This window comes from Monodelphis domestica, chromosome X (genome assembly GCF_027887165.1).
Source record: "Monodelphis domestica isolate mMonDom1 chromosome X, mMonDom1.pri, whole genome shotgun sequence".
Taxonomy (NCBI): domain Eukaryota; kingdom Metazoa; phylum Chordata; class Mammalia; order Didelphimorphia; family Didelphidae; genus Monodelphis; species Monodelphis domestica.
The window spans coordinates 53,238,395-53,261,363 of record NC_077235.1 but is presented as its reverse complement, the minus strand read 5'-3'; the positions used below and the strand labels follow the sequence as shown (position 1 = coordinate 53,261,363).

Below are 22,969 nucleotides of genomic sequence, written 5' to 3'. Positions count from 1 at the left end.
CACACTCCAAGGCCTTTACCCAACTGGGCGGAATTCCAGCTATTTCTTCCCTTTGCCCCCCCATTACAACGTACACTTCTTGTGGCCTCTTGGCCTGGGCCAACGTAGGATGAATCCCAAAGTTCCTTTCAACAACCTCCCAGAATTCATTGCTTCCCCTTGCTAACGTCTCTTCCCTCCGGTCTCCCCAGGCCCTGTAACTGGTTCCTGTTCTCCGATGTCCTGAAGAGACTGAAGCTATCCTCGAGGATATTTCAGGCCCGTTTCCCGCACTTTGAGGTCATCACCTTGCCCAAGGTGGAGTTCTACCGGCAGGTGGTTTCCAGCCAACTGCTCACCCCTGCCGAGAGGCCGGGGGGCCTAGACGCCAGCCCCCTGACCAGCACTGAGACTATTGAGTTGATCCGCTATGAGCCCGAGTTGCTGCAGCTCCTAGGGTCTGAGGTTGAATTCCAGTCCTGGAGCAGCTGACGGGCTTGCACGAGCCCGCCAGCCTTCCCTCTCTCCCCCTCCTCTGCCCCCTCTCCCACCTGCCCCTCTTTTCCGGACTGACTGCAGTATGAGGCAATAATACAGCCCAACTAGAAGCAGCCTTATCAATGCCAGCATTAGTGACTGGAGTCTTTGGGTTCAGATTCCCTCTCACCTCCCTCTAGTTGCGGTCAAAGGGGGAAAAACCACATCTTGATCTCGGAAGATCAGAGAGGACCCGCAATGACTGTGAGAGGGGACAGGGTGCCCTCAACTCAGCTCACCTCACCCTCCTAGGCCGGGAGCCGGGCACTGGCCCAGTGTCTTTGGCGCCTGGCCCTAGGTGGGCTCAGGGATCCCTGGGTGCGCGTGACCAAGCCCGGGCCGAGGGAAGCAGACCCAGGTCCAGTTGGCGGTGCCAGCCCTGGTGGAGAAATTAGCAAATTCTTTCTCTAGCTACAGCCCCCTTCCCATACTCCTTGGTGTCTTCCATGATATTTATTTAATTAGTATTTAATTTGTATTGTTTCCTTGGTTTCTGAGAAGTCTGTATCACTGTGATGATCTGAGACATCAGCTTGAAAGAGGGCCTTTGTTCACCTTTTCGTTTTCTTCCCTCCCTTTCGGGAGAAGCTCTGGGAGGTGAGTCCCCCTCCCTGGGCCAGGTCTTCCCAGCTTCCCGGCTGAGAAGGGGGAGCCCATGGTGATCTTGGAAGCCGGGTGGAGTCGGAGCTGTGTGACAGTCTCCAAGCACAAGGGGCCAGCTTGGATCCCAATGGTTCCCGATTTTTTCCCTCAGCCTCCCATGCCTAAGCTCACACACATTTCCTGCTTCAGTGTAGTTCTGTTTGGGGTGAAGGGCCAATGAGCTGCTGGAACAAAGGGACAGAGGGAAACGGATCTCAGAGGGGAACGGCCCCCCTCCCCCTTCTCGTCGTCATCCCAGTGCCCCACTCTCCCTTCTCACTCCCCTCTGAGACCTGGCTGTTTCCCAGGCAAAGGCAAGAGAAACGTGCCCCCCTCCCCTAGCAGGCCCCCAACTCTACCAGCTCCAGTCACCCCTCCATCCAGCCTCAGTCCACAGCCCCCACCCCTCTGGCCCCTGGCTCCCTTGCCCCGATGGATATGAGCTTGTTACTTTTCTACGGACTGCTATTTTTCACAACAGTTCTTGGGGAGAGAGGGCAGCTTCCCAAAGGCAGGCCCGGCCCTCCCCGGCCTTCTCTGGTGTAGATGGTACAGTTTTATTGTACAGGTGCTAAAAAAGAGAAAAATAAGAAAAGACTCCCCCCAAAGGCCCAGTTTGAGGATGGGACAATCTGTTCTCTGGAGTCTCCTGAGCCGCCTGCGCACATGTGGGCCAGGAGCAGTTGTGGTGAATTTTCTTCATATTGTCTTGATTCCCCAGCGGGCAGCCTGACCTCCCCTTCTCCGAGACCTCCCCTTTGTGTCTCTTGGCCCTCTGGACTCGATCAGCTTTTTACACAAATCCTTCTCTTTCTTTTGTAAAATATATATATTTAAACATATAGAGATATTTTTAAATATATATATGTGCGTCGTCGTAGATCAAGCTGAGGGTTTGGGGTTCGGGTTTTCTTTGGGGGTGTCTCGGTCTTGGTTTTTTTATCCTTTTTAAAGGTTTTGGCCTTTTCCTTTTGCATTTGGGGGTGTATTCTGGCTGCTCTCTTGGTTTGGTTCTAAGCAACAGGCTGTGGCATCAACAACACATTTCTATACAGAAAACCCTGTATCAGGCCTCATGTCTTGTGTGTCTTCATTCTCCTCGGCCCCGGGGCCGGCACCCTTCTCCCATCTCCGGAGGACTAGGGAGGAGGGCCCTAGGCTGCGGGCCTGGCTGCCACTTATTGGCAAGAGGGATGGTGAGCCTGGCCAGGCTCCAGGGAATGGGACTAGCTGGTGCCAGCATGCCTGTCTGGCTTTCTTTGGAGTTGGGGGGCAGCCTGGGGGCCATATTGATTTGCTTCTGGGTTTCAGGCATCCCTCAGTTACCGTGGAGATAGCCTGATTCCTGCAGCCCAGGAAAGACTGATTCTGTGCCTCTGCAGCACAGAAGGGGGGGGGTCCCTAAGGCCTGGGGAGGCAGCTTGTGGCCCAGCCAGCACTGTCAGCCCACTGCCCAATGGGCCCTTTGCCTGGGCCTGGGGGGAGGGAGGCCCTGGCCAGCCCCAGAGAAGGCAGCTAGCTACCTTGTCTGCTGAGCCACTGAGCCCAAGGTGCCTTTCTGCCCCATCCATTTCGGTGTGGGGCCTACTATAGGGCTTGGTTTTCCCAGAGTCCCAAGGTGGAGATGGGAGGGGGGGGGGGTGGGGAGAAGGGCTGAGCCCACTGCCTCTCCACTTTCCTCCAACTGGGCTCTGAGTGAGGGATCTAGGGACCATCATGCTTCCCAGGTACCATTGCTCTCCCGGTAAGCCAGCCTGGGACAGTACCCAGCGCCTCCAGACCTTAGTTTTCCTTCTCTGGAAACTGAGGGAGTCGGACAGGATACCCAGCCTCCAAGGCTTCCTGCCAGCCCCGAATCTGCCATCCTCTGCTAGAACCCGGCTCCCCCGTTTAGAGGGAGGGAAGAGGCTCAAAAGCCCGAGGCGATCGGCAGCCCCCGCCCCGCACCCTCCACACACCTGCCCAAGTATTTCCCTATAACAAACGGTCCTCACCTCACTAGCTGTGCCCATACAAAGGCTTGCTGACGGGAGTTGAAAGAAAGGGCAAGTTCAGACAACCGGGGAGAGGGAGCGATGTGCCCAGCCCCGCGAAGGAGGCCGGAGCCCGCTTGCTGGTAACTTTTACCCTAGGCAGTACCAAAGTGGTGCCCAGAGGTCCTAACCCCTCCGGCTTGCCCCTCCTCCCCCGCGGAGCCGGCACCCGAGCTATTCGAGGGAGGCCGACAGCTGGGGGGCCCGGACGGGATTTGGCACGACAGCTGGGAAGCCGGGCTGCTTCTAGGAATCCCGCGGGGTGAGGGGAGTCGGTCCGGGGGTAGGAACCCATCTACGAAGCGCCTACTGTGTGCTGGGAGCCAGAGGAGGGGAGCGAGGCCCAACCGCCTTTGCGAAGCCTCGAGGGGAAGATGGGGGCGGGGCGGGATCGCCTCGAGGCAGCAGGGAGTTGTTGGGGCCGAAGGAGATGGCGCAGGGCTCCAGAAGGCGGCACCCGGCCGGCGGGAGTGCTGGTGACAGGCTGCTGAGGTGAGATGGAGAGGACGGGAGGCGGAACGCAGCCGCCAGCGAGCTGGCCGAGGCCGGCACCTCGAGTTTCCGAGCCCTGCGGACCTGTCCCAGCTGTGTCCTAGACAGAAGGGGACCCGGATAGGAGCCAGCCCCAGCTCCGACACTCGTGGCCTGTGTGTTCTGGGGCAAGTCCCCCACTTGTCTCCCTCCGGGAAGGACAGCCGCGGGACTCCCGTGACTCCGGGAGCACTAGAAGTGGACAGTAGGGATTCCATCGCGAGGCCTCGGGGACCAAGCTAAAAAAAGGGAAAGAAATGCCCGAGGTGCCGAGCTTTGTCCTGGGAGGGGGAGTTGCTCTCCCGGGCTTCTCCCCACAACTCTACGGAGCTCCCTCGCTCGGGGAGCGTAATTGAGCGGAAAGGGCGTGTAAACGAAGGAGAACCCTGATCCCGAGAAGTCAGGAAAGGCGGGGAGGGATTTCAGGAGGAAGAGATCACTCGGGAAGGGGAGGAGAAGGGGCAGGAAAGGGAGCTCGGTGCGTCCGGGCCTTTTAGGACAAAGGCTGGGAGGTAGGAGATGAGAATGAACACAGGCTGTGAACAGCTGGAGCCCAAAAGAACGAGGAGGCGCTCGGGCCAAGAAAAGCTTGAATAGGAAGGGGGAGCTGGGTACGGGAGGCCCTCAAATGCCAGAATGAGTTGCCGAGAGACAAGACACGACGAGGCCCGAGGTCCCGGTTCGCTAGGCGAGGCAGCGGGAGGGAGGCTGGGTGCTTTACCGGGAAGGTGAAGAGTTAGTTCCGTTTTAGATTTGGGGCTAGCTAGGTTCGAGATACCCCCAAGACATCCAATGCGGAATGGACTATATAACTGGCAGCTAGCGATGCGGGGCTAGGAGTCGGCAGAGACGGGGGCTGGAGCTACAGATTTGGGAGTCGGCTGCCTGTAGAAATAATTGGACCCAAGGGAGCAGATGAGATCAGATGAGATCAGAAGCAATGGGGGAGGGGGAGGGGGAGGGCGAGCAAGAGCCTGGGGGACACCCACGCTTAGGGGGAGGGGCAGGAATGACGGTAAAAGGGGCGGGGCGTTCTGGGGCGGCACCGCCCCCTGGCTAAGACCTAGGGCCGCGCGGGCCCGTGCTCCCCCCATCCCCCACGGGCTGAGCCTCAGTTGCCCGGTCGGACAGCCGCCTGTGAGAGACTGGTGTAGGTCAGGCATCTTTCGGCCAGCGGTACCGGCCAAGACCTCGCGGCCCCGGGAAGCCAGAGGGCAGAGGCGGTGGCCGGAAGCCTGGGCGGCAGCCACGTGCTCAGCCTCCGAAGGGAGGGGGAGGACCAATCAGCGAAGAGGTCTGACTCGCTATGAATTCTCTGTTAGAGAGACTGGGGGCGGAGGAGGAGGGAGTTTTCCAGCCTCGTAGACCCTCCCTCTCCAGCTGGGAGGGACCCTAGAAGTCCCCTCCCCTCAATTTACCAAGAGGGACACTGAGGCCCAGGGACGAGAAGAGACTCTCCCAAGGACACACAGTAAGCTTTAGAGGTCTAATTTACAGGCCAACCCTCCAGAGCCAGTAACGTGCTGTGGCCCCCAGTTTTCGGTCTCCTCCTCTCCTGGTTTTGGACAAACAAGTCCAGGCGCCCCTCTTTTTGGCCTTGACTCTGCCCCCCCCCAAGATGCGTCCTCAGAGGGCGGCCCCCTGGAGAGGCAGGGAAATAGCAGGAAATCTGGAGCGCATGTACCTGTCCAGAGGCAAGGCCGCTGTGCTGTGGGGTGCTTCCTGGATCTCCAGGATCTTTTTTTAATTCAGAAACGTTTCCTGAGGGCCTACTATGAGCCCGGCAGCGGCTCGGCCCCTCGTACTCAGTGATTCTGGACTTGGGTGGGGGGCACCTTGCGTGCTGCCCCCTAGGGTAGGAAATTCGGTTTTGTCCCGCTTGGCCCCGGTGTCTGAAGGGCACAGAGAGCCGCGGGGAGGGAGGGCGGCCTGGCCTGGGGACCCTTCGCTGGGGGAGGGGGGCGGACTTTTTAATGTAGGTCCGGCTCCTCCCGCAGCAGCGGCCGCCTGGCAGAGGCGCTTTCTGACCGCCAAAGCCTGGCCCAGGTGGGAACTAGCGGCCCTGGGGTCCTCTAGCAAGACGAGGATTGCTGGGCCTCCCAGAGCGGAGGCAGCCAGCCCCTTCCCTCCACTGCCCTCTCCTGGCAGAGCACACTCACGCACACACACCCCTGAAGGCTCTCCCTCGGCCATCTCCTCTTCGGCGCAATGACCTCGGTGAAAGACTCCGGAACCCGTGTGGCCAAGTCTGGGCTCCCTCCCCAACTCAGACCCAGATCAGGGCGGCACCCGAACTCCAGACTCCCCTGTTTTTGTTGAGGCAGGGCACACACCGCCCTTCTCCTCGGGCCTCGTCAGAGGGGGGGGGAGGGGGGAGGGGGGAGGGCTTCCCACGATCTCTTGTCAGGCTCCTCTCTGGGCTCAGTGGATGGAGAGCCATCCTTGGAGATGGTTTTAGGTTCCAGTCTGTCCTCAGACACTTCCCAGCTGTGTGACCCTGGGCAAGTCCCTTCACCCCCATTGCCTAGCCCTTACCACTCTTCTGCCTTGGAGCCAATACACAGTACTGAGTCTAAGGTGGAAGGTGAGGGGTATTTAAAAAAAAGTAAAAGCCCTCCAGCCTCCAGTCTCCCCTTCTCAGGCATCTCAGGTGCCCCCAAAGTAGAGGGATTCCTCACAGCTGGAGTGCTCTCCCTCTTCTCTTCCCTCTCAATTCTTTAAAATTTAGTTTTGCATGAACAAAGCCTTACCTTCAGTCTTCCAATCAATAGTGTGTATTGGCCCTAAGGGCTAGCCAAGCAGACTTAAGTGACTTGCCCAGGGTCACTCAGCCAGGAAGTGTTTGGGGTCATACTCGAACCCAGGACCTCCTGTCTCCCAAGCCTGGCTCTCAATTCACTGAGCTACCCAGCTACCCTGTCCCCTTCTTAGAACCTCAAGTGTTCCAGGGTTCCCTAGTCCACGTTTGCCACCCCCTTCCTCTAGAGCAGCGGTTTACATTCCCAATCAGAACTGGAGCAAAATTAGTTTTGAAGTCGCCACCAGAATAACACCGCCACATGAGGAACTGTATTGCAGGGTCACGGCATTAGAAAGGTAGAGGACCCCTGCTCTAGATGTTCTCTGGGCATTTTCTTTATCTGTGAAGGGGCTCCAGCTCCCCTTCCCTCTCCCTAAGTTCCTGGGTGGCTGGAGAGCCTCACAGACCATCCAGTCCAAAGCACAACCTTTCAATGGGGGAAACTGAGGCCCAGAGAACGAACATGAGTCCAGTCATGCGGTCGGAGGTCTAGAGCTGGAAGGAAAGCTGCGAAGCCACTGTGGCCAGAGGAGGGAAGGGCCTGCCCCTTTGCATTTCACTTCCCAATCTGAGAAGTGGACCCAGGCTGAGATGGGGGGCGGGGTGCGAGGGCCGGAGGCCTTTTTCCGCTCCGGCCGCCCGGAGGAACCGGCCCCACCCTGGCCACGCCCCTTTCTGTGCCCTGAGCCCAGCCCATCGTCTGCCGGACAGCGACACCTGCTGCATGGCCGCCTCCATGGCAGTCGGGAAGGGCAGCCTTCTTTCCCAAGCTTTCCTCACTCAGCCTTCCGACGCCCGCCGGAGAAAGGGAGTCAGGCCGCCTCCCTAGGTGTGACCTTGAAGCAGTCCCTTCTCCTGATGTTCCAAAAAAGGCAGCCAAGGGGGAGGAAATGGCCTTGGCCACTGTGGGATCATGGGTGCCTGGAGAAGGGGAAGGCTCCTGGGGCCCTTCCTGCTGACTTTGGGCAGCTCCAGGAGAGCCCTCCAAGGCCCTGAGAGGGAGAACAGGCCCAGTGAGGCCTTCCAGGCCAGCAGCATCACCTTATGGCCTGGGAAGGCCTGAAGAGCCCAGCCCGGATGGGCAGTGGCCATGGGCTCATTCTGGAGCACTGCTGGCTTACTGTCTTCCATGGCGACACCAGGGGTGATGGCTCCACTTGTGTGCCAACAGGCAGCTGCCCAAACTCTTCCAGAGTCATCTGAGTCCTGGGGTGGGACAAGAGTCAGGCTGCTGGTGGCCGAGCGAGCTCTGAGAACACCCTGGTGCCTGCTTCTATCAGCCATGCCCCTTTGTGCCCATTAGGACAAAGTGTTCTCATCTGCCCGTCCAGTGGGTGAAAATCTTCACGTGCTCAGGGTAGGCATCCCTCTGACTCCTCGAGGGGTTTGTGGCCCATATCTGCCAAGCCACTGTGCACGCTCCAGCTTTCAGGAGCCACAGCCGAGACATGACCAGAAAAGCCCTCATGTCAGAGGTGTTAGTCCTCGTGCCACATGGCAGGGCTGTGAGAGAGCCTGAGCAGAAGCGGCACAGAACCCTCTTCCCAGTTCTTTGGCCTCTCTTTCCCTGAGAAAGGAGGAGGCACTAATTCAAAGCTGCTGAGGGACACAGGAAAGCATGGCAGTGGGTGGGCAGGTCCCGTCCAAGTACTAGTTCCTCTGACTCACTAAAGTGACCATCTTTAATTTTTTTAAACTTTTATTGATGCTGTTTGTCTTTACATCATAGCCATTTAAGGTTATACCGCCCCCACCCCAATCCCCACCCGCAAGCCTTCCCTTGTAACAATGAAAACAGTGAAGCAAAACCGAGCGACACAGCAACCACATCTGACAGCTAGCGTTTGCAGTATTCTGCACCCAGGGCCCCCCGCCTCTCCAAAGGAAGGGAGACTGCATTTCCTCATCTTCTCCAGGAGGATGCAGCGGGATCACTACAATTACACATGCAGCTTTAGTGTTCTTATCATATCGTTTATACAATTGCAGTCATTGTGTAGGTTGTTTTCCTGGTTCTGCTTACCATTTGATCTGCTTTCAAAAACATAGCACTCATTCCATTGAGAGCCAGCTGGAAAGGAATTGAAAGACCATTTCAGTTTCCAGATGGGAAACCAAGGCCCAGAGGCAGGAGAGAAGTGACCTGTCCAAGGACTTCAAATCCAGTGCTCTTTCCTCTGAGACTGGGGAGGCTCACATCCAACTGGAAGGGAACATGGGCTGATGGATCCCAAAGAGCTAATAACACTGCATGGTCTCTCCCTAGCCTGGGATGTTGTTGAGTGGGGAGGGAGGGTTAGACTTGGGTCAATCGTGCCTGGCTCTAACTGGTAGAGAACATTTCCTTCCTGCCATCCAGCCTAAAATTGCTGCACCACAGCCTGGGTCTCTTCCGCCATGAGGCCCCTCCTGTGACGGAGGGCCCCAATTGTGGAAATGTCTACTGTCCTCTGGATGGGACCCCGGGCCAGGCCCATCCTCCAAGTCTTGCTGCTCCCAGCCCCAGGGGTCAGGGGCTTCACTGGCCACCACATTCCACACTCATCTGGAGCTTGTGGTCCACTCAGCTTGCTTTCGGACAAAAATAGCTAACTAAGGCTCCCTCATCTAGACCTTGGAACCCGACTACAGCTCCTACCACGTGTCCTCAGAGGAAATTCAACCCCTGGCTGGAGCCTCTATCTAAATCTGCTAAGGACGTTAGGCCCCAGCAGGCACAGATCACTGGGGGAAGAACGAGTTCCCGGCAAAACAGGGAGCTCTCAGTTATACTCTCTCAGGCCCTGGCCACAGCCTCACTTTAGCCCGTGGAGACCACCTCGAGACTGAGCTCTGAAGGTCCAGGTGTGATGTCACAGCAGTTGGGGGGTGGGATACGTGCCCTGGGAAAACCTTGCCAGCTGCCCTCCTCTCATCAATGGCACTTCTACACAGCTGCCAAATGGTTATTCCTAAAGCACTGATCTAACTCTGTCAAGTCTCCTGACCCAAGAATCAGTGGCTCCCTATCGCCTCAAGGGAAAATAGGAATTGGGGTATCTAAAGCCCCACCATATCTGATCTGTCCACTGCTGATTCCCCATTCTCCCTCCCAAATTCCAGGCTTGAGCCAAAGAAGCTTCCTGGTCTCGGAGATGACCCTGGGTCCCATTGGCACCTTTTCACAGGGTGTCCTGGAATGCTCTCGCTCACTTCAAATGGTGAGCTTCTTTGAAAACTCCGTGTCAGGGCCAAAGAGGCCTGTGTAAGTGGTTAGCACCCCCTCCCTCAACTTTTCTGCATCTTTGAACATATCCACTCCCATATCCTGTGTTACTCCAGGGACACAGGGATTGCTTTTCTCTGTGTCCCTAGTACCTACCAGGGGCTGGCACAGAAATATTTGTTGATGGTGGAGCACCCAGAAATCAGAGGGTGGGGATGGGCCTCGATTCCAGCGGACAGTGTACACACAGCTCCAGGGCCCCTCACCACACAGAGTGACCAATCAGGGAGGGGGGCTGAGAGTCCTGGGGACCTGGGTTCAAAGTTCCAGTTTCCACCTGGGAAAGCGAGGGGGTGGAGCCTAGATGCTCTCCAAGATCCTTTCCAGCTCTAAGTCTTCTGATTCTGTTTATGGAAGTAGCTATGCAGGCTGCGAGGGGGTGGGCATTTCCATGGGCCGCCCAGGGGCAGGGCCTGCCTCCTTTGGAAGCAGATGGGAAAATGACTATATGTGATGAGTCCATTCGCTTCCCTTTCCACCTGTCCCAGGAAGGCCTGGGCCTGCTCCAATCTCCTCCCTTCCTGCCCCTCCTCCAGGACAACTTCCAAGGTGCTAGTGGGAGGAGAATGGCTGCAGGAGTACACACCAAGAAGGAGGCCTCTCGGGCCTGGAAAGGCAAACTCTTGCGGGGTGGGGGGACCCTAAGGACACATTCAATCAAGAAAGGGTTAGGGGAACAGGCTCTGACCTGTTGGTGGGATCCCAGCCACAAGTGCCAGGGTCCCACCCACCCACCCTTCTTCAGCCTGCCAGAGGCAGGTTTTGGTCAAGTCCAAGGCCATCCTCTCCCACAGGGGGAGACAACAGATGGTGCTGAGAGCCAGAAAAGCTGACCTGGCTTCAGATCCAAAGAACTTCCCAAAATTTGGGAAGGAATTCCTGAATGACAGACCCAGAATGGGAAATTCAGATACTTGGGGACGTTCCTGACCAGCGAGGCCGGGGCCTCCAGAGGAGCCCTCCTCACCCAGGAGTCCAAGCTGTCTTTTCTAGAGCCCTTTTGAGCTTACAAAGGGCTCTCCTTACAACACCTCTGGGAGGTAGGTAGTGTAAGTATTGTTCTCCCCGTTTTCCAGAGGAAGAAACTGAGGCCCAGAGAAGGGCAGTGACTGGCCAAGGATCACAGAGGAAGTGGGAGAGCCAGGATTTGAATTCCAAATCCAGGCCTTCTGCCACTAAGCCATGCTGGTTTCTACAGACTTGAGCACCTAAGTGCATGCATGTGAGCGGGCACATAGACAGACACACAAGCACACACAGACAAAGCTCCCAAGCTACCCCAGGGACCCACTATGTCCCTCGGTGCAGGGAATGGTGATGAAGAAGCTGATTCCAGCAAGTTGACTCAGCTGGAAGCCAGTTCAATTTAGCAATGCCTGGCTGTGGAGCAGGGCCCCCATGTCCCACCCCAAAAGCTTTCTCTTTCCCCTTCCCTTCCCCCCCTCACCCCAAGGAGCTCACAGTCTAGTCAGGGCAACAGAAACAGCACCAGGAGTTAGCACTGCCCAGCCTGGGGAACAGGCTTCCTCCGGAGACCCAAACCACTTTCTCCGAAAGGTGCTTGTGTCTGAATGGCCCTGAAGCCCAAGGGCGTGGCTCCAGGGATGCCCAACTAATTCTGGTCAAAAATGGCAAAGGGCTGGTGACAGTTTCATTGGCTTCTTGCTGGCATTCAAGGATCAGAGGATATCTATTGTTAGAGGGGGCCTTCGAGATTATCCAGTCCGACCCCTTCTTTTACAGATAAGGAAACTGAGGCTCAGTAAGGTGAAGGGACTTGCCCAAGGTCACAGAGTTAGTGAGTGGGAGAGCTGGGATATGAAGCCACGTAATGCAGCTCTAAATCCAGCGCTCCCACACTATTCCTTGCTGCTTCTAGGCAGGTCCTGGTTGGCGAAACTGAGGAGGCCTCTCCCAGATGCAGCAAGATCTTAAGGGCCAAGTTCTTGAACACAAAGGGTCCCAGTGGGGCTTGGGCAGAAACAATAAGGCTGATGGCGGAGAGCTCCCTCTCCACCCCATGCCTGGTGGCGCCCTTGGCTTCTCTGCCAGGCTCCCCCAGGTGACTCCAAAGCAAGCACCAGGGAGAGGGGAAGAGGGGGATTCCATTCAAGGTGGCAGCCATAAGAAGAGATTCACCTAGAGAGGGCCCTGGCACTTGACCGGTGGGTGGGGCTCCCTTGAGGAGTCCTTCTCCAGAGGGCCAGGAATCGATCACTTCAGAGCTCCCCTTCTCCCCTCCCTCCTTTGGCTCCAGTCCTGGGCTCCTGGAAAGGGCCCAGGGCTCCAGCCAGCACCATTCCTGATTGTGCCAGGTTGGGCTCAGTTACCAGCAGGGCCCCTGGGCTGGTGGCAAGTTCCAGTTCAGCCACGGGGGTCAGGCCAACAGAAGGGCAGCTGGTGGGGGTCTGGGGCAGCACTGGCATCCCCGGGGCTTCCTGGGGCTGAGAGTGCTCTAGAAGTGCCTGCATCTGAAGCAACTGAGGCTGCCCCAGGGCCTCGTCAGCAACAACACCCTGCAGGTAAGAAGGGGGCCCGGGAAGTGCCTCCTTCACTCCTGGAGTCCTAATGATGGCAGCAACCAAGGTCCCCGGGGGCCTGGAGGCAGACCCAAGGGCTGACGATGGGAGGCCACTAAGGACAAATGGACGCCCTGCTGTGGCCGAGCCCTCTGGGAAGTTAGATCCCAGAGGGAAGGCAGCCTGCAGGGTGACAATGTCCTTGAAGGCTGAGGCCGAAGGGACACCCTGGAGGACAATTTGGGATGAGGTTGCTGAGGCGGCTGAGGAGCTACTGGCCAGCACTGTGGTCAGTGGGATGGTCTGAAGGGTCAGGGCTCCTAAGCCTGAGCCGGCTCCTGCTGCGGACACTCCACCGTTGTTAGAAACCAAAGATGCACTGAGAAGAGAGAAAAGAAGCTGCGATGAGGTGGGGGCAGCCCTGGGCCTGGGGAGCCAAGCTGGACTGCCCAAACATGCTCTCTAATTTACCTCCTTTAAACACATGCCTAAGACATTCTCATAGCCTGCAATGTCCTCCCCCCCCTCCCTCCCTCTCTTTGCCTGTCCAGTTACCACCTTCTTCTCCTCCTTTTAAAACCCTTTCCTTCTGTCTTAGCAAGGGCTAGCCAAACAGGGTTAAGTGACTCATCTAGGGTCACACAGTTAGGTAGTATCTAAGGCCAGATTTAAACCCAGGTCCTCCCAACTCCCCATCTGGTACTCTAACCACTGAGCAACCGAGATGCCCCCTATTGCTTTCTTTTCAAGTGGAACTCAGATGTCTCTTCTCCAGGAAGGTGACATCTTTCTCTTGGTGGCCTTTCCATAGGGTCGTTAAAGGTTAAAAGGCATTATATTATCATAGATTGCAAGGCCTAAGAGATATTAACTATTGTCTGTTGACTGGTCCAGCTTTCCCATTTTCTAGATGGGGAAAATGAGGCCCAGAAAAGGGAAATGACTCACCCAAGGTCATACAAGCACTAACAACAAAGATGGGGATTTAAACTCAGGTCCTCTGACTCCAGTACCAGGGATCTTTCCATTAGGCTGGGGCTGGGTCTTGGCCCCCCTACAAGGCTGTGACCTACTTGAGGACAGGAACCAGGGCTTATCCTAACTGGGGATGGTCCTCAGAGCCTGTCACTGGGGTTTGTACACAGCCTGGGCTCAGCTGACATTTGATGAATTGAATGAAATTCTCCAAGTTAAAGAAGACATGTAGCAGCACATGGGGCTCAGAGCCAGAAAGATCTGGGTTCGAGGCCCATCCCTGACACATCTGAGCTTTGTGAGCCTGAGCAAGTCACTACATTCCTCAGTGCTCTGGGCAGTCACAACTCCAAAAGGCACGAGACATCTTAGTCTGGCTGGGGAGAGTCTGAAGCTGAGGTTCCCAGGCTACCAAGAGAGTAACCCTTCCCTGGCCAAAGAGCGAGGAGCCACATCCTCCCAGGGAGGAACCAGGAAAGCTAGTCTTCTCTGATGCTTCTTGCCTTGGGTGAGGGAAAGCAGCAGTGGCCTGGCCTTTGGAGGAGAGAGGTCCAGTTCAAGGCAGGCTTTCTCATCTCAGAGAGCCCCGGGTCCCAGGCCTGCCCTTGTTCTCAAAGCAGCAGGCTGGAGAACAAGATTTCAGTTCTGATCCCAGCAGCACTGTCATCGACTAGCTGTGTGTGACTTTGGCCAATTCACGTCTCTCTTTCTGTGCCTCAGTTTCCCTATCCATATACTAACACCTGCCTCCCTGACTTTACCAGGCTGTTTCAATGAGCAAATGACATCATGGTCGTAAAGCAGTCATGGAGGCAACTGGAATCAGTATCCTCCCAGCAGGACCAAGTCATAAAGAGCACCAAGGAGCTTACCTGACTGTGCGGGCCAGAGTCCCACGAGCCTCGCCAGAAGGGGCTGCCATAGCCGCAGTGGCGGCGACGGCGGCAACAGCAGCGGCTGAGCTCTCCTGGGTCATCACTTGGAGGCTCAGCGCCGCCTGCGGTCCTTGTTGCAAAGCCTCCCCAGGGGAATCCTTCTTTTGCTGGGTGGCAGGCCGGGCTGAAGCCTTTGAAGCAGCTCGGCGTGGAGGTGGGGTCTGTTGGAGTTCTGCATTGGCCTCTTCACCTTCTTCATCTTCGATTATCACCAGGTCCTTGGGCATCTCCTTGAACTGGTACACCAGCCTCTGCCCTTCCACCTTGGAGAGGATGCCCCTCTGATAATAATATCTGGGGGCAACAGGGCACAGTTGGCAGGGAGAGAGACACTGAGCCGTGAACCTTTGATACCTGAGCTGCCATGCCAGTGGCCAGGAAAGCTCTTCACTGGCTCAACCTCTAAAGACCTTGGAAATAATAATAATAACAACAATACTAATGACCATTATTGTTGTTATTATTATTCCAAGGTATTTGGAAGCTGAGTTGGCAAAGAGATTTCCCAAACATATTTGCCAATAAAATAACAGTATTATAACATATAACTATAAGAGAGTATTCCTATTATGAATACTACTCTGGAGGAAAATGGAGCATGTGTCCTAATCCCCAACTGGCTCCTCTTGCCAAGTCCAGGCTGTGTGACCTTGGGCAGGTGCCTTAACCTCTCAGTAGTTCCCTAGGCAACTCTCTGTAGAATTCCTAATGGCGGTCCATTTACTCCCCTCCCGTCCCAGGTAAGGGGCCTGTGGACAGATTCAAAGGGACATATGGCTTCCTTGGGACTCCTCTGGATTTTCATTTCTGCACTTAAAAACCTGATTTTAAGGAAGGGGTCCATAAGCTTCCCCAGACAGAGGGGTTGCCCAAGGGGCCAAGACCCCAAGAGGCAAAGAAGCCCTGCCCAAAGGCATATAGCAATGAGAGCAGTGAGAGGAAGTGAGGCTTTCTCCCCAGAACTTCCCTAAACTAAAGACACCAGCAGCCTGGCCCAATGAATAACAGGGCCCGGTTCCATTGCTTTGACACTCATGAAGCACTTCCCATCCATTTTCTCCTTTAGTGAAAGCAGAGGCCAGTGGAATCGCATTCGCTCATCTAGGGAAATACCCAGGTGCTTGCTGGGAGAGACACTAGCTGCAGCCATAAGGAGCTTCCCTCCTGAAAGGTGAGGGAAGCTGAGGTCCTAGGGACCTTGGGAGAAGGCCATATCCCATGTCCCTGGAGGGCAAAATGAGAGGCCCAAAGCAGGCAAGGTTGTCATAGGGCATGAGGGAGAACCGCTTGGTGATGCCAGGATGTGCCCCCCAGTGGGTTTACCTCAGTGCTCGCCCCATTGTCTCATAGTTCATGTCCGGCTTGTTTTTCTGCTTCCCCCAAAGCTTTGACACAGCCTTGGAGTCCACGAGCTTAAAGATGCCCTTCTCACGCTGGGTCCACTTGATGTACTTGGGGCAAGTGTTCTTGTCCTGCAGGAGAGCAAGCAGGAACTCCCAAAGGTAGATGGTATTCCCTGGAACAAGGAGCAGAAGGAGTCACAGAAGAGATCCAGACCCAAGGCCTTCTGAGGGTAGGTGCGATGCCTCTTCCCCTCACCAGACCGAGGGGCTCCCGAGGATGGGCACAGTGCTTTTCTCACCCCCACATTACTAGGGACTTTCTAATGATAGTAGCTTCCTCATCAAACAAGGGCCTCTCCAAGAACTGGGGCCATGTCTCCAGCGTCCCTACGCTCCAGCCTCCCAATGTCAGAAGGCGAAGGCTAAAGAGCAAGCAGTCTGTACCTTTGCCATCTTTGGACTTCTTCCGGATGGGAACACTGGGCTCACTGACCGGTGAGGGACATCGGGGTGCTTTTGCTTTCTGGACTGTAACGGGAAGGATGGATGGGGAGAGCAGGATGAGAACGGTGTCCAAGTGCCCCTGAACCTAGCAGTGGAGCCCCGACTTGGCCCATATACACCTTGCAGCTTCTCCCACTCTCACCTCCTTCCATAATGTCCTAACCCCAAGGCCAGCTTTTACCGGGCTCCATAAGCTTCTTACACATTGGCCTCCCTCTGTACATCAACAATACAGGGCTACTTGAGGCTTAAAGCCATTCTCTGCCTCTCTCTCCCTTTCTTTACCTCTCTCTTTCATTTTACAGATGAAGAACTGAGGCCAACAGGGTTAAGTGACTTGACCAGGGTCACATGGCCCAGATTTAAACTCAGGAAGAGGAGTCTTCCTGATTCCAGGCCCAGCACTCTATCTGCTACACCACCTAGGTGTCATCTTACAGAGGAAGAAACAAGCTGCGAAAAGGAAAGGGATTTGCTCATGGCCAACCCAATCCAATTCATTTCAATAAGTATTCCTGATTAGTATTATTATTTCTTTATGCCAGGGCCCTGGGCACCGGGAATCAAAAAGCCAATGGCCAAAGCAGTGACAGGGAACCTCAGAGGGTTGACACTTTGCTGGGGGCGGCATGTAGGGAAGGGACAAAGAGATGATAGAAAACTGAATACAGAACATATGGAAGGTCATTTCCAAAGGTGCTGCCCATTGGCAACTGGAGGAAAAGAGATGTGGGTTCCTGGGCGGAGGGGCTGTATGAAACAGAGGTGAGAAAGGAGGGGGCTACACACATGGCAGCAGGGGGGCCACACGCCGCCTGTGCGGAGGCGCTGAGATGAGAGACAGAAGGCAGGGCAATGGCCGTTTGTCCAGAACGCTGAGTGTGAGACAGAGAATTGTGCAGAAAGCCTGGAAAAGTAGCCTGCAGCCAGAACGGGGAAGCTTTGAAGAGTGAGACCGAGAGGTTTGTACTTTATCCTCAAGGCAAGAAAAACCAGGGGAGTTTCTAGAGCTACGGAGTAACACAGTGAGACCCGTGCCTTAGGAATATCAATGTGGCAGCTGTGCGTCAGAGGGATGCGAGAGAGGAGCCACCGAAGGGAGGGAGGGAGGGAGACCAATTAAGAGCCTGCTGCAAGCGTGAGAGGAGAGGAGCTGAGGGCCCGAGCTGGGCCAGGGGAGGGGAGGAGGGGCTCACGCTGTGTGAGAGATGTGGAGGCAGGATTGACAACACTTGACAACTAATTGGATCTGAGGGGGTGAGAGAAAGGGAAGTAGTGAAGATGACTCAGACGTTCTGAACCTGAGTGCCTGGAAGCATAGCGGTGCCTCGGAAAAGGGGAGGCTTTGGGGGGAAAGCCAATGAGTTCTGCTTGGGATGTATGGGATCGGAGATATTTCTGGAACACACAGTGGCCAGTAGGCCAGCATCCCCCATTGGGGTGGTGTGCACCTCTGGGGCTAAAAGTTGGTCGCATTTTATGGGGACGATCTAGGGAAGACTGAGAGCAATAGCTCTTTTTTCTTGTGCTCACATGCATGGAAAACGCCAGATTTTCCTTCCTTTCAAATGAAACGGGGGAGAGAAGAAGGTTTCGGGAAGCTGAGGGGGCTGAGCAGCACAGAGACTTGGGAATCCCTGCAATAGGCAATCGTGATGCAGGATCAGGACTCTGGCTGTCCACACCTGTCTGGGAAACCTTGGAACCTTTTTGGTAGCCTGGACCGTTACGACAGGCACTACAGTAACCCGTATGTCCTCCTTTGCAGAAGCAGCCTCGTAACTAACTGCAGGAGATGCCAACTTTCGGGAACAGGAAAGATCTCATTTTTTTCCCATCCAAATTCACAGGCCCCTGAAATCCGTCCACGGACTCCTCAGGTGGAGCTGGAGTCCAGGTGAAAAACCCTTGACGTAGAGGACAGTCGAACCCACCTAGCCAGGTCCGTGTCAGACTCTTACCTTTAGATATGATCTCTAAGCACCTGCCAGCTCCAACATTCTATAATCCTTCTGACTGCCCAGAAACTGAGACCCATGGAGATAATAGGGAATCAGGCTGGAAAATTGAAAATGACCTCGGGGGTCACTTAGTTCAACCTCTGCATCTCATATGGGAGGAAAATGAGGCCCAGGAGGGCAAATATGTGAGGTCTGAGATCATACGGAGGCAGGCTTTGAACTCAGGTCTTTTAACTACAGAAGCTCAAACTTGGGTCTGCTCCTTACAAGACCAAGACTACTTAACCCGATGTCCAATTGGTTCACTATTGTATCGATTCCAAATCACGTTACTCACAAAAGCCCTGTGAGGTAGGCAAGGCAGGTATTAGTTCTACTCCCCAGAAAAGGAAACTGAGGCCTGGAGACTATCCCCAAACACAATAAAATTCATTGAGCATTTATTACTCACCTACTACCTGACAAGCACCATGCTAGGCACTAAGAATGCCAAGACAAAAACCAAACAATCGCTGCCCCCAGAGAGCTTCCAACTTTCCAGGGAGTTCGAACCCACACACAAATAAGGGAATACAGAATGATTTCCCGGCTAGGAAAACCTGGAAGTTCCTAAAAGCTGCACCTGGGAAGGGAGGAGGCCACACACCCAAGAAGTGAGAGCAGTCCAGGCCGGGGAAGCCCCAAGAGATACAGGCAACAGCAAGGGGGCCAGTTCAGCTGAAACACAGAGTTGCTCAAGGAGTAAGCTAAAGCTGCCTCGCTCAGGGCTTGAAGTGACAACAGGCACCAGCAGAGCTCCTGAGTCGCCCTGGGGACACCCCATGCCATCCTCCCAGCTAAAATTCAGCCTCGTAAGGAAGCCAGAGAGAGTGGTGCTAATAGTGGCCTCTCAGGCACTGTGGCGGGCCAGGAGGGAGCTATGTGCACTCCTCGCCAAACCTGCAGCCACCTGTGAGTAAGGCTGGCCCTGCCCTCTCCCCAAACAAAAGCTTTTACCTTTCTTCTTGGACCTCACTGGCAGAGGTCTCCCAAGGCCTGTGTCCGCAGCGGAGCTGTCCTCCTGAATGGAGAACCCCTCGATGCTCCCGCTCCCACTGGTCGAGATGTCTGCCCCCGAAGAGGTGGAAAGAACACAGTTTGCAAAAGCCCCTGAGGAGTCCTGTTCGGTGAACAGTCCGGGACCACAGACTGAAAGAAGAGAGGCCCAGGAGGCCTGAGTCGGGGCCCAGGACAGGGAGAGGACCCCTCACCAACAAGGAAGGTGCCATCCACGTATGGAGGAGCCCTTGGAGTGACTCCCACAGCCACTAGGCCAAGGCAACGAGACAATTTGGTACAATGGACAGAGCTTGGGACTCCTACAAGAGGACTGGAGTTCAAATCTCAGCTCTGCTGCTACATATTAGCCATGTGACCTGAGGCAAATCTCTTGGCCTCTCTGGCTCTCTTTCTGCCCTCTATCACAGGAGGGAATTGGCCTTTCCTATTCCACCCCCTCCGCTAATTCTCAAGATGACCTGCTATGTACACTGCATATGTGATCTATGCATATTGTCGCCCCCACGGGACTATGGGAGGGACACACCCATGCTGCCTTCCTTTGTAGCTCTGGTTAATACTGCGCCTGGTATATCCTAAGTGGGTAATAAGTGTCTGATGACTGACTGGCCTAGACAGGCCCTGATTCTGATGACATGTGCGTCGACAGAAGCCAACCACCCTCCACTCCTGCCTCGAAACATCCAGGGGGCCGCACTGCCCTCAGCTAGGGCAATAGCTGCCTTTATTCCTTTTAGAGTGGTGAGGAAAGGAGGCCACTGAGGCCAGGGGACAGAAAGAGACTTGACCAAGGTCATCTATCAAGTAACGGGCAAGGCTCCATCTAGAAGCCTGTTCTCCCATCTCCCCTTTTAGGGCTGCATGCTCCCTCCCTGACAAGGGGCATCCTGCTGCTCCCCCAACCAAGAGCAACAGAGCATGTGCTCTGAAGAAGATCCCAGGCCAGGATGAAGACCCACTCCTGGGGGATGGGGGAGGAAACAGCCCTGTGAGAGAGGACCAATCTTAGAAGTTGGTAAGATCTAGAATCGAATCCTGACTTGGGCCCCAGCCTCACAACCCTGGAAAAGTCCCCTCATCTCTGGGCATGTCTTTCTTCCATCACATAATGGGAACAATGTCTCCCAAATTAAATGAGTTCTGTAGTTGCTGAGACCCTAGACATTCTGCCCTGGGATGGGATCAGGACCTGGGAGATGGAGAGCTTTCCCAGAATGGACTATTTCCAGACTGCCAAAGCAGGAATTCAACAGCATCACCATCAATATCCTCTAATGCCCACCTGTGGCCCCCTCATTACATCTACTGGGCTCCTGGCTTCCCAAGCAGTGTCAACACATCCTTTCCAGCCCTCCAGTCAGAGAAGGGACAGTAAGATTATTGTTCTTGATTTACAGAAGGGGGGCCCAGAGACTTGCCCAAGGTCATGTGGCTGAGAAGTAGCAGAGATGGATTTTGAACCCAGGGCCTCTGACTCCCCAGTCTAGCCCCCCCCCCCATCTCTCTCCAGTACCCTGCTGCTTCTCTGCTCTTTGGGATTTTCCAGAGAGAGGAAGATTGCAACTCACACATTCGACGTTCATCCAGTATGTTGTTGGGGGCCTCTACGTCCAGCAGGACTTCAGTGGCCATGACAGGAGGGGTGGCATCGTCTGATGGGAGGGAAATGGGAGAGGTGAAAAGAAGTCCACATGGGGTACAGGCCCAGCCAGTGGAAGAGCTTGGCAGGAAGAACCCTGGGGGCTGAGGGGATGCCATGAGGCACAATGGGGAGAGGAGCCGTGGGGAGCCCTATGCTGGAACATCAGTGGATTCAACCCCTTGGGTCTCTGGCCCTGAGGAATAGTCTGAAGGAAGCTGTGGTCGTTACCCAAGTAGAATAGTGGGGGAGCAAAGGATTTGGAGTCAGAGGTCCTAGGTTCAAATCCCATCTCTGCCACTGCCCAGGCAATACCATGGGTGAGTCACTTATTTAGCCTGGCTGCCTGAAGAACAGGAGGTTAGACTATAGGATTCTAAGGTCCCTGACCGTCCCAACATCCTCCCTTTCCAAGTTTCTCTCCTCACTCCTCTCAGCTCTGCTCAGAGGTTCCACACACCCTGGGCTTATTCCCATTTCTATACAGCTTCTTGGCCCTTATGAAACCTGCCCTGACCAGCCCTGTCCTAACTCTCTTATTGGATGGGATCAAAAACGGTAGAGCTGAAAGGGGCTAGCGGCCACCTAAGGTCCTCACCTTACGAATGGGGAAACTGAATGGGGGGGGCAGGGGGGGGGAGGTTAACGTGGCCACAGAGCTAGCAGCAGAGCTGGGACTCAAACTCTCTGATGCCAAATCTGGTGCTCTTTCCACCACACTAAGCCAACTGACACAATACTGTTCTGTTTCATGAGTCCTGTCTCCTCAGTTAGACTGGAAGCTCCCTGAGGGCCCAGACCACCTCATGAGACTTTTGTATCCCCCACAAGGATGAGCACAGGACAGCCGCCCCCTCCTCCCCCAGTGCATCTCTTGGTTCCTTGAGGGTTCCCTAACCCTAATCCTACTTAAGTCATTCTCTTGGGGTCCCTAGTGGGTGGGCCAACCTTCCATTCATTTCCATGACTCCTTACCCTACAGAACTTTCTTGCTTCGCCACTTATTGGAAGTGAGAAACAAGTCCTTCCCACATCACAGGGGAAAGGGAGGGAGGAATATGCCTGTATGTGGCCCTCCTTGCTCCATGCTTTTGCTGGACTGTTGGTCCTGGCCCTGGGTCCCCTAGGCTTTGAGAGTTTAGCCTCCCCCAGGAAGTCCTCCTGGACTGAACTCACTTCCTAAGAGTCCATCCCTTCTACACCAGCTCATCCTGTGCCCAACTTGGAGGTAGAAAGAAGCCAATGGGAAGCAGTCAGTGCCCCTGTCCCCCCCAAAAGTTTTTCTTTGTACATGCTGCCCCCCCACTCCAATCCCCTCCCTGAATCTGCCCCAGTCCCAGCCCCAAAGAGGATGGACCTGACACCACAAGGCCTCCCTCCAGGATCTGCCCTTCGGCCACCCCCAGGTCCCGATCTGCCATGATGCCATTGGAAACTTCATCCCGGTCGAGGCCCGAGTATAGGTGTAGCAGTTCTGGGCAGGGTAACTGCTCCACAATGACAGCTGGGAACACAGAGGGATCGTCCAGCTGTGGAGGGAAAAGGACAGCTGAAAATACCCCTCACACAGACCCCTCCTTCAGGAAGTCCTTCCTGACTCCCCCAGCCCGGAGCTGCTGCCCCCTCTGCACTTTTGTGAAAAAATATCCACCTCCCTTGGGTGCTAGCTATGAAGAAGGGCAGGAGGGGAGGTCCCAAAAGGCGCTCCATGTATGTATACACTGGACTCTGGCTCTGAAGAGGCAGCCTCTTTCCTTCTCACTTCTCCAGCCCAGGGTGATCCTTCTCTATATGCACTTATACTGGCTTCCCAAGCAGACTCTGAGGTGGGGAGTAGAAGAGAGGAGGCTGGATTCAGGCCTGGCTGCCTATCACCAGGGGTGGGGTGGGACACTTGGGTTCCTCTCAGCCCGAGCCAGGCCTATTGGCCTTGACAGAGGAGCTAGGAATGAGGGAGACGGGGAGCAAGGAGGGAGGGTAGAATTGGCAGGGGTCAGGGAACCCTTGAGCAACGGTCTGAGAGCCTAAACATTGTACCTCAAGGTGGGACACTCCCAATGAAGATGGGGCATTTGTTGGGGGCACAATCCCTGATGCCCCAGGACGCACGCCCGTGTGTATATACCTGCTGGATCTCCTCCATCCCGCTGTTGGCAAACTCAAAGACCAGTTCACTGCTCTGGACGGCAGTAGCCATGCTGCCTCTTGCCAAGGCCACTGAGAAGGGGTCCTCGGAGCCTTGAGATC

The 22,969-nt window shown here is 55.3% G+C and overlaps 2 protein-coding genes across 8 annotated transcripts in view; one reads left to right on the top strand and one right to left on the bottom strand.

Annotated features, from left to right (window-relative positions):
- BCORL1 (BCL6 corepressor like 1) overlaps nucleotides 1-2,229 on the top strand; it is a 64,825-nt gene extending 62,596 nt beyond the window's left edge. For all 3 annotated transcript variants that reach the window (XM_056809433.1, XM_056809432.1, XM_056809431.1), the window contains one exon: nucleotides 192-2,229. In XM_056809433.1, coding sequence (XP_056665411.1) covers nucleotides 192-471 — 280 coding nt within the window. In that variant the 3' untranslated portion in view covers nucleotides 472-2,229. The remainder of the gene's footprint in view (nucleotides 1-191) is intronic.
- A 5,973-nt stretch (nucleotides 2,230-8,202) lies between these two features.
- Nucleotides 8,203-22,969, bottom strand: part of ELF4 (E74 like ETS transcription factor 4) — a 59,345-nt gene continuing 44,578 nt past the window's right edge. For 4 of the 5 annotated variants that reach the window (XM_056809551.1, XM_007507163.3, XM_007507161.2 and 1 more), the window contains 8 exons: nucleotides 22,848-22,969; nucleotides 22,080-22,251; nucleotides 20,652-20,735; nucleotides 19,021-19,212; nucleotides 16,004-16,087; nucleotides 15,540-15,732; nucleotides 14,154-14,510; nucleotides 8,203-12,685 (listed from right to left, as the gene is read on the bottom strand). The exon at nucleotides 22,848-22,969 is cut by the window's right edge and continues 102 nt beyond it. In XM_056809551.1, coding sequence (XP_056665529.1) covers nucleotides 12,007-12,685; nucleotides 14,154-14,510; nucleotides 15,540-15,732; nucleotides 16,004-16,087; nucleotides 19,021-19,212; nucleotides 20,652-20,735; nucleotides 22,080-22,251; nucleotides 22,848-22,919 — 1,833 coding nt within the window. In that variant the 5' untranslated portion in view covers nucleotides 22,920-22,969 and the 3' untranslated portion in view covers nucleotides 8,203-12,006. The remainder of the gene's footprint in view (nucleotides 12,686-14,153; nucleotides 14,511-15,539; nucleotides 15,733-16,003; nucleotides 16,088-19,020; nucleotides 19,213-20,651; nucleotides 20,736-22,079; nucleotides 22,252-22,847) is intronic. The other variant, XM_007507164.2, reaches the window with a different exon arrangement.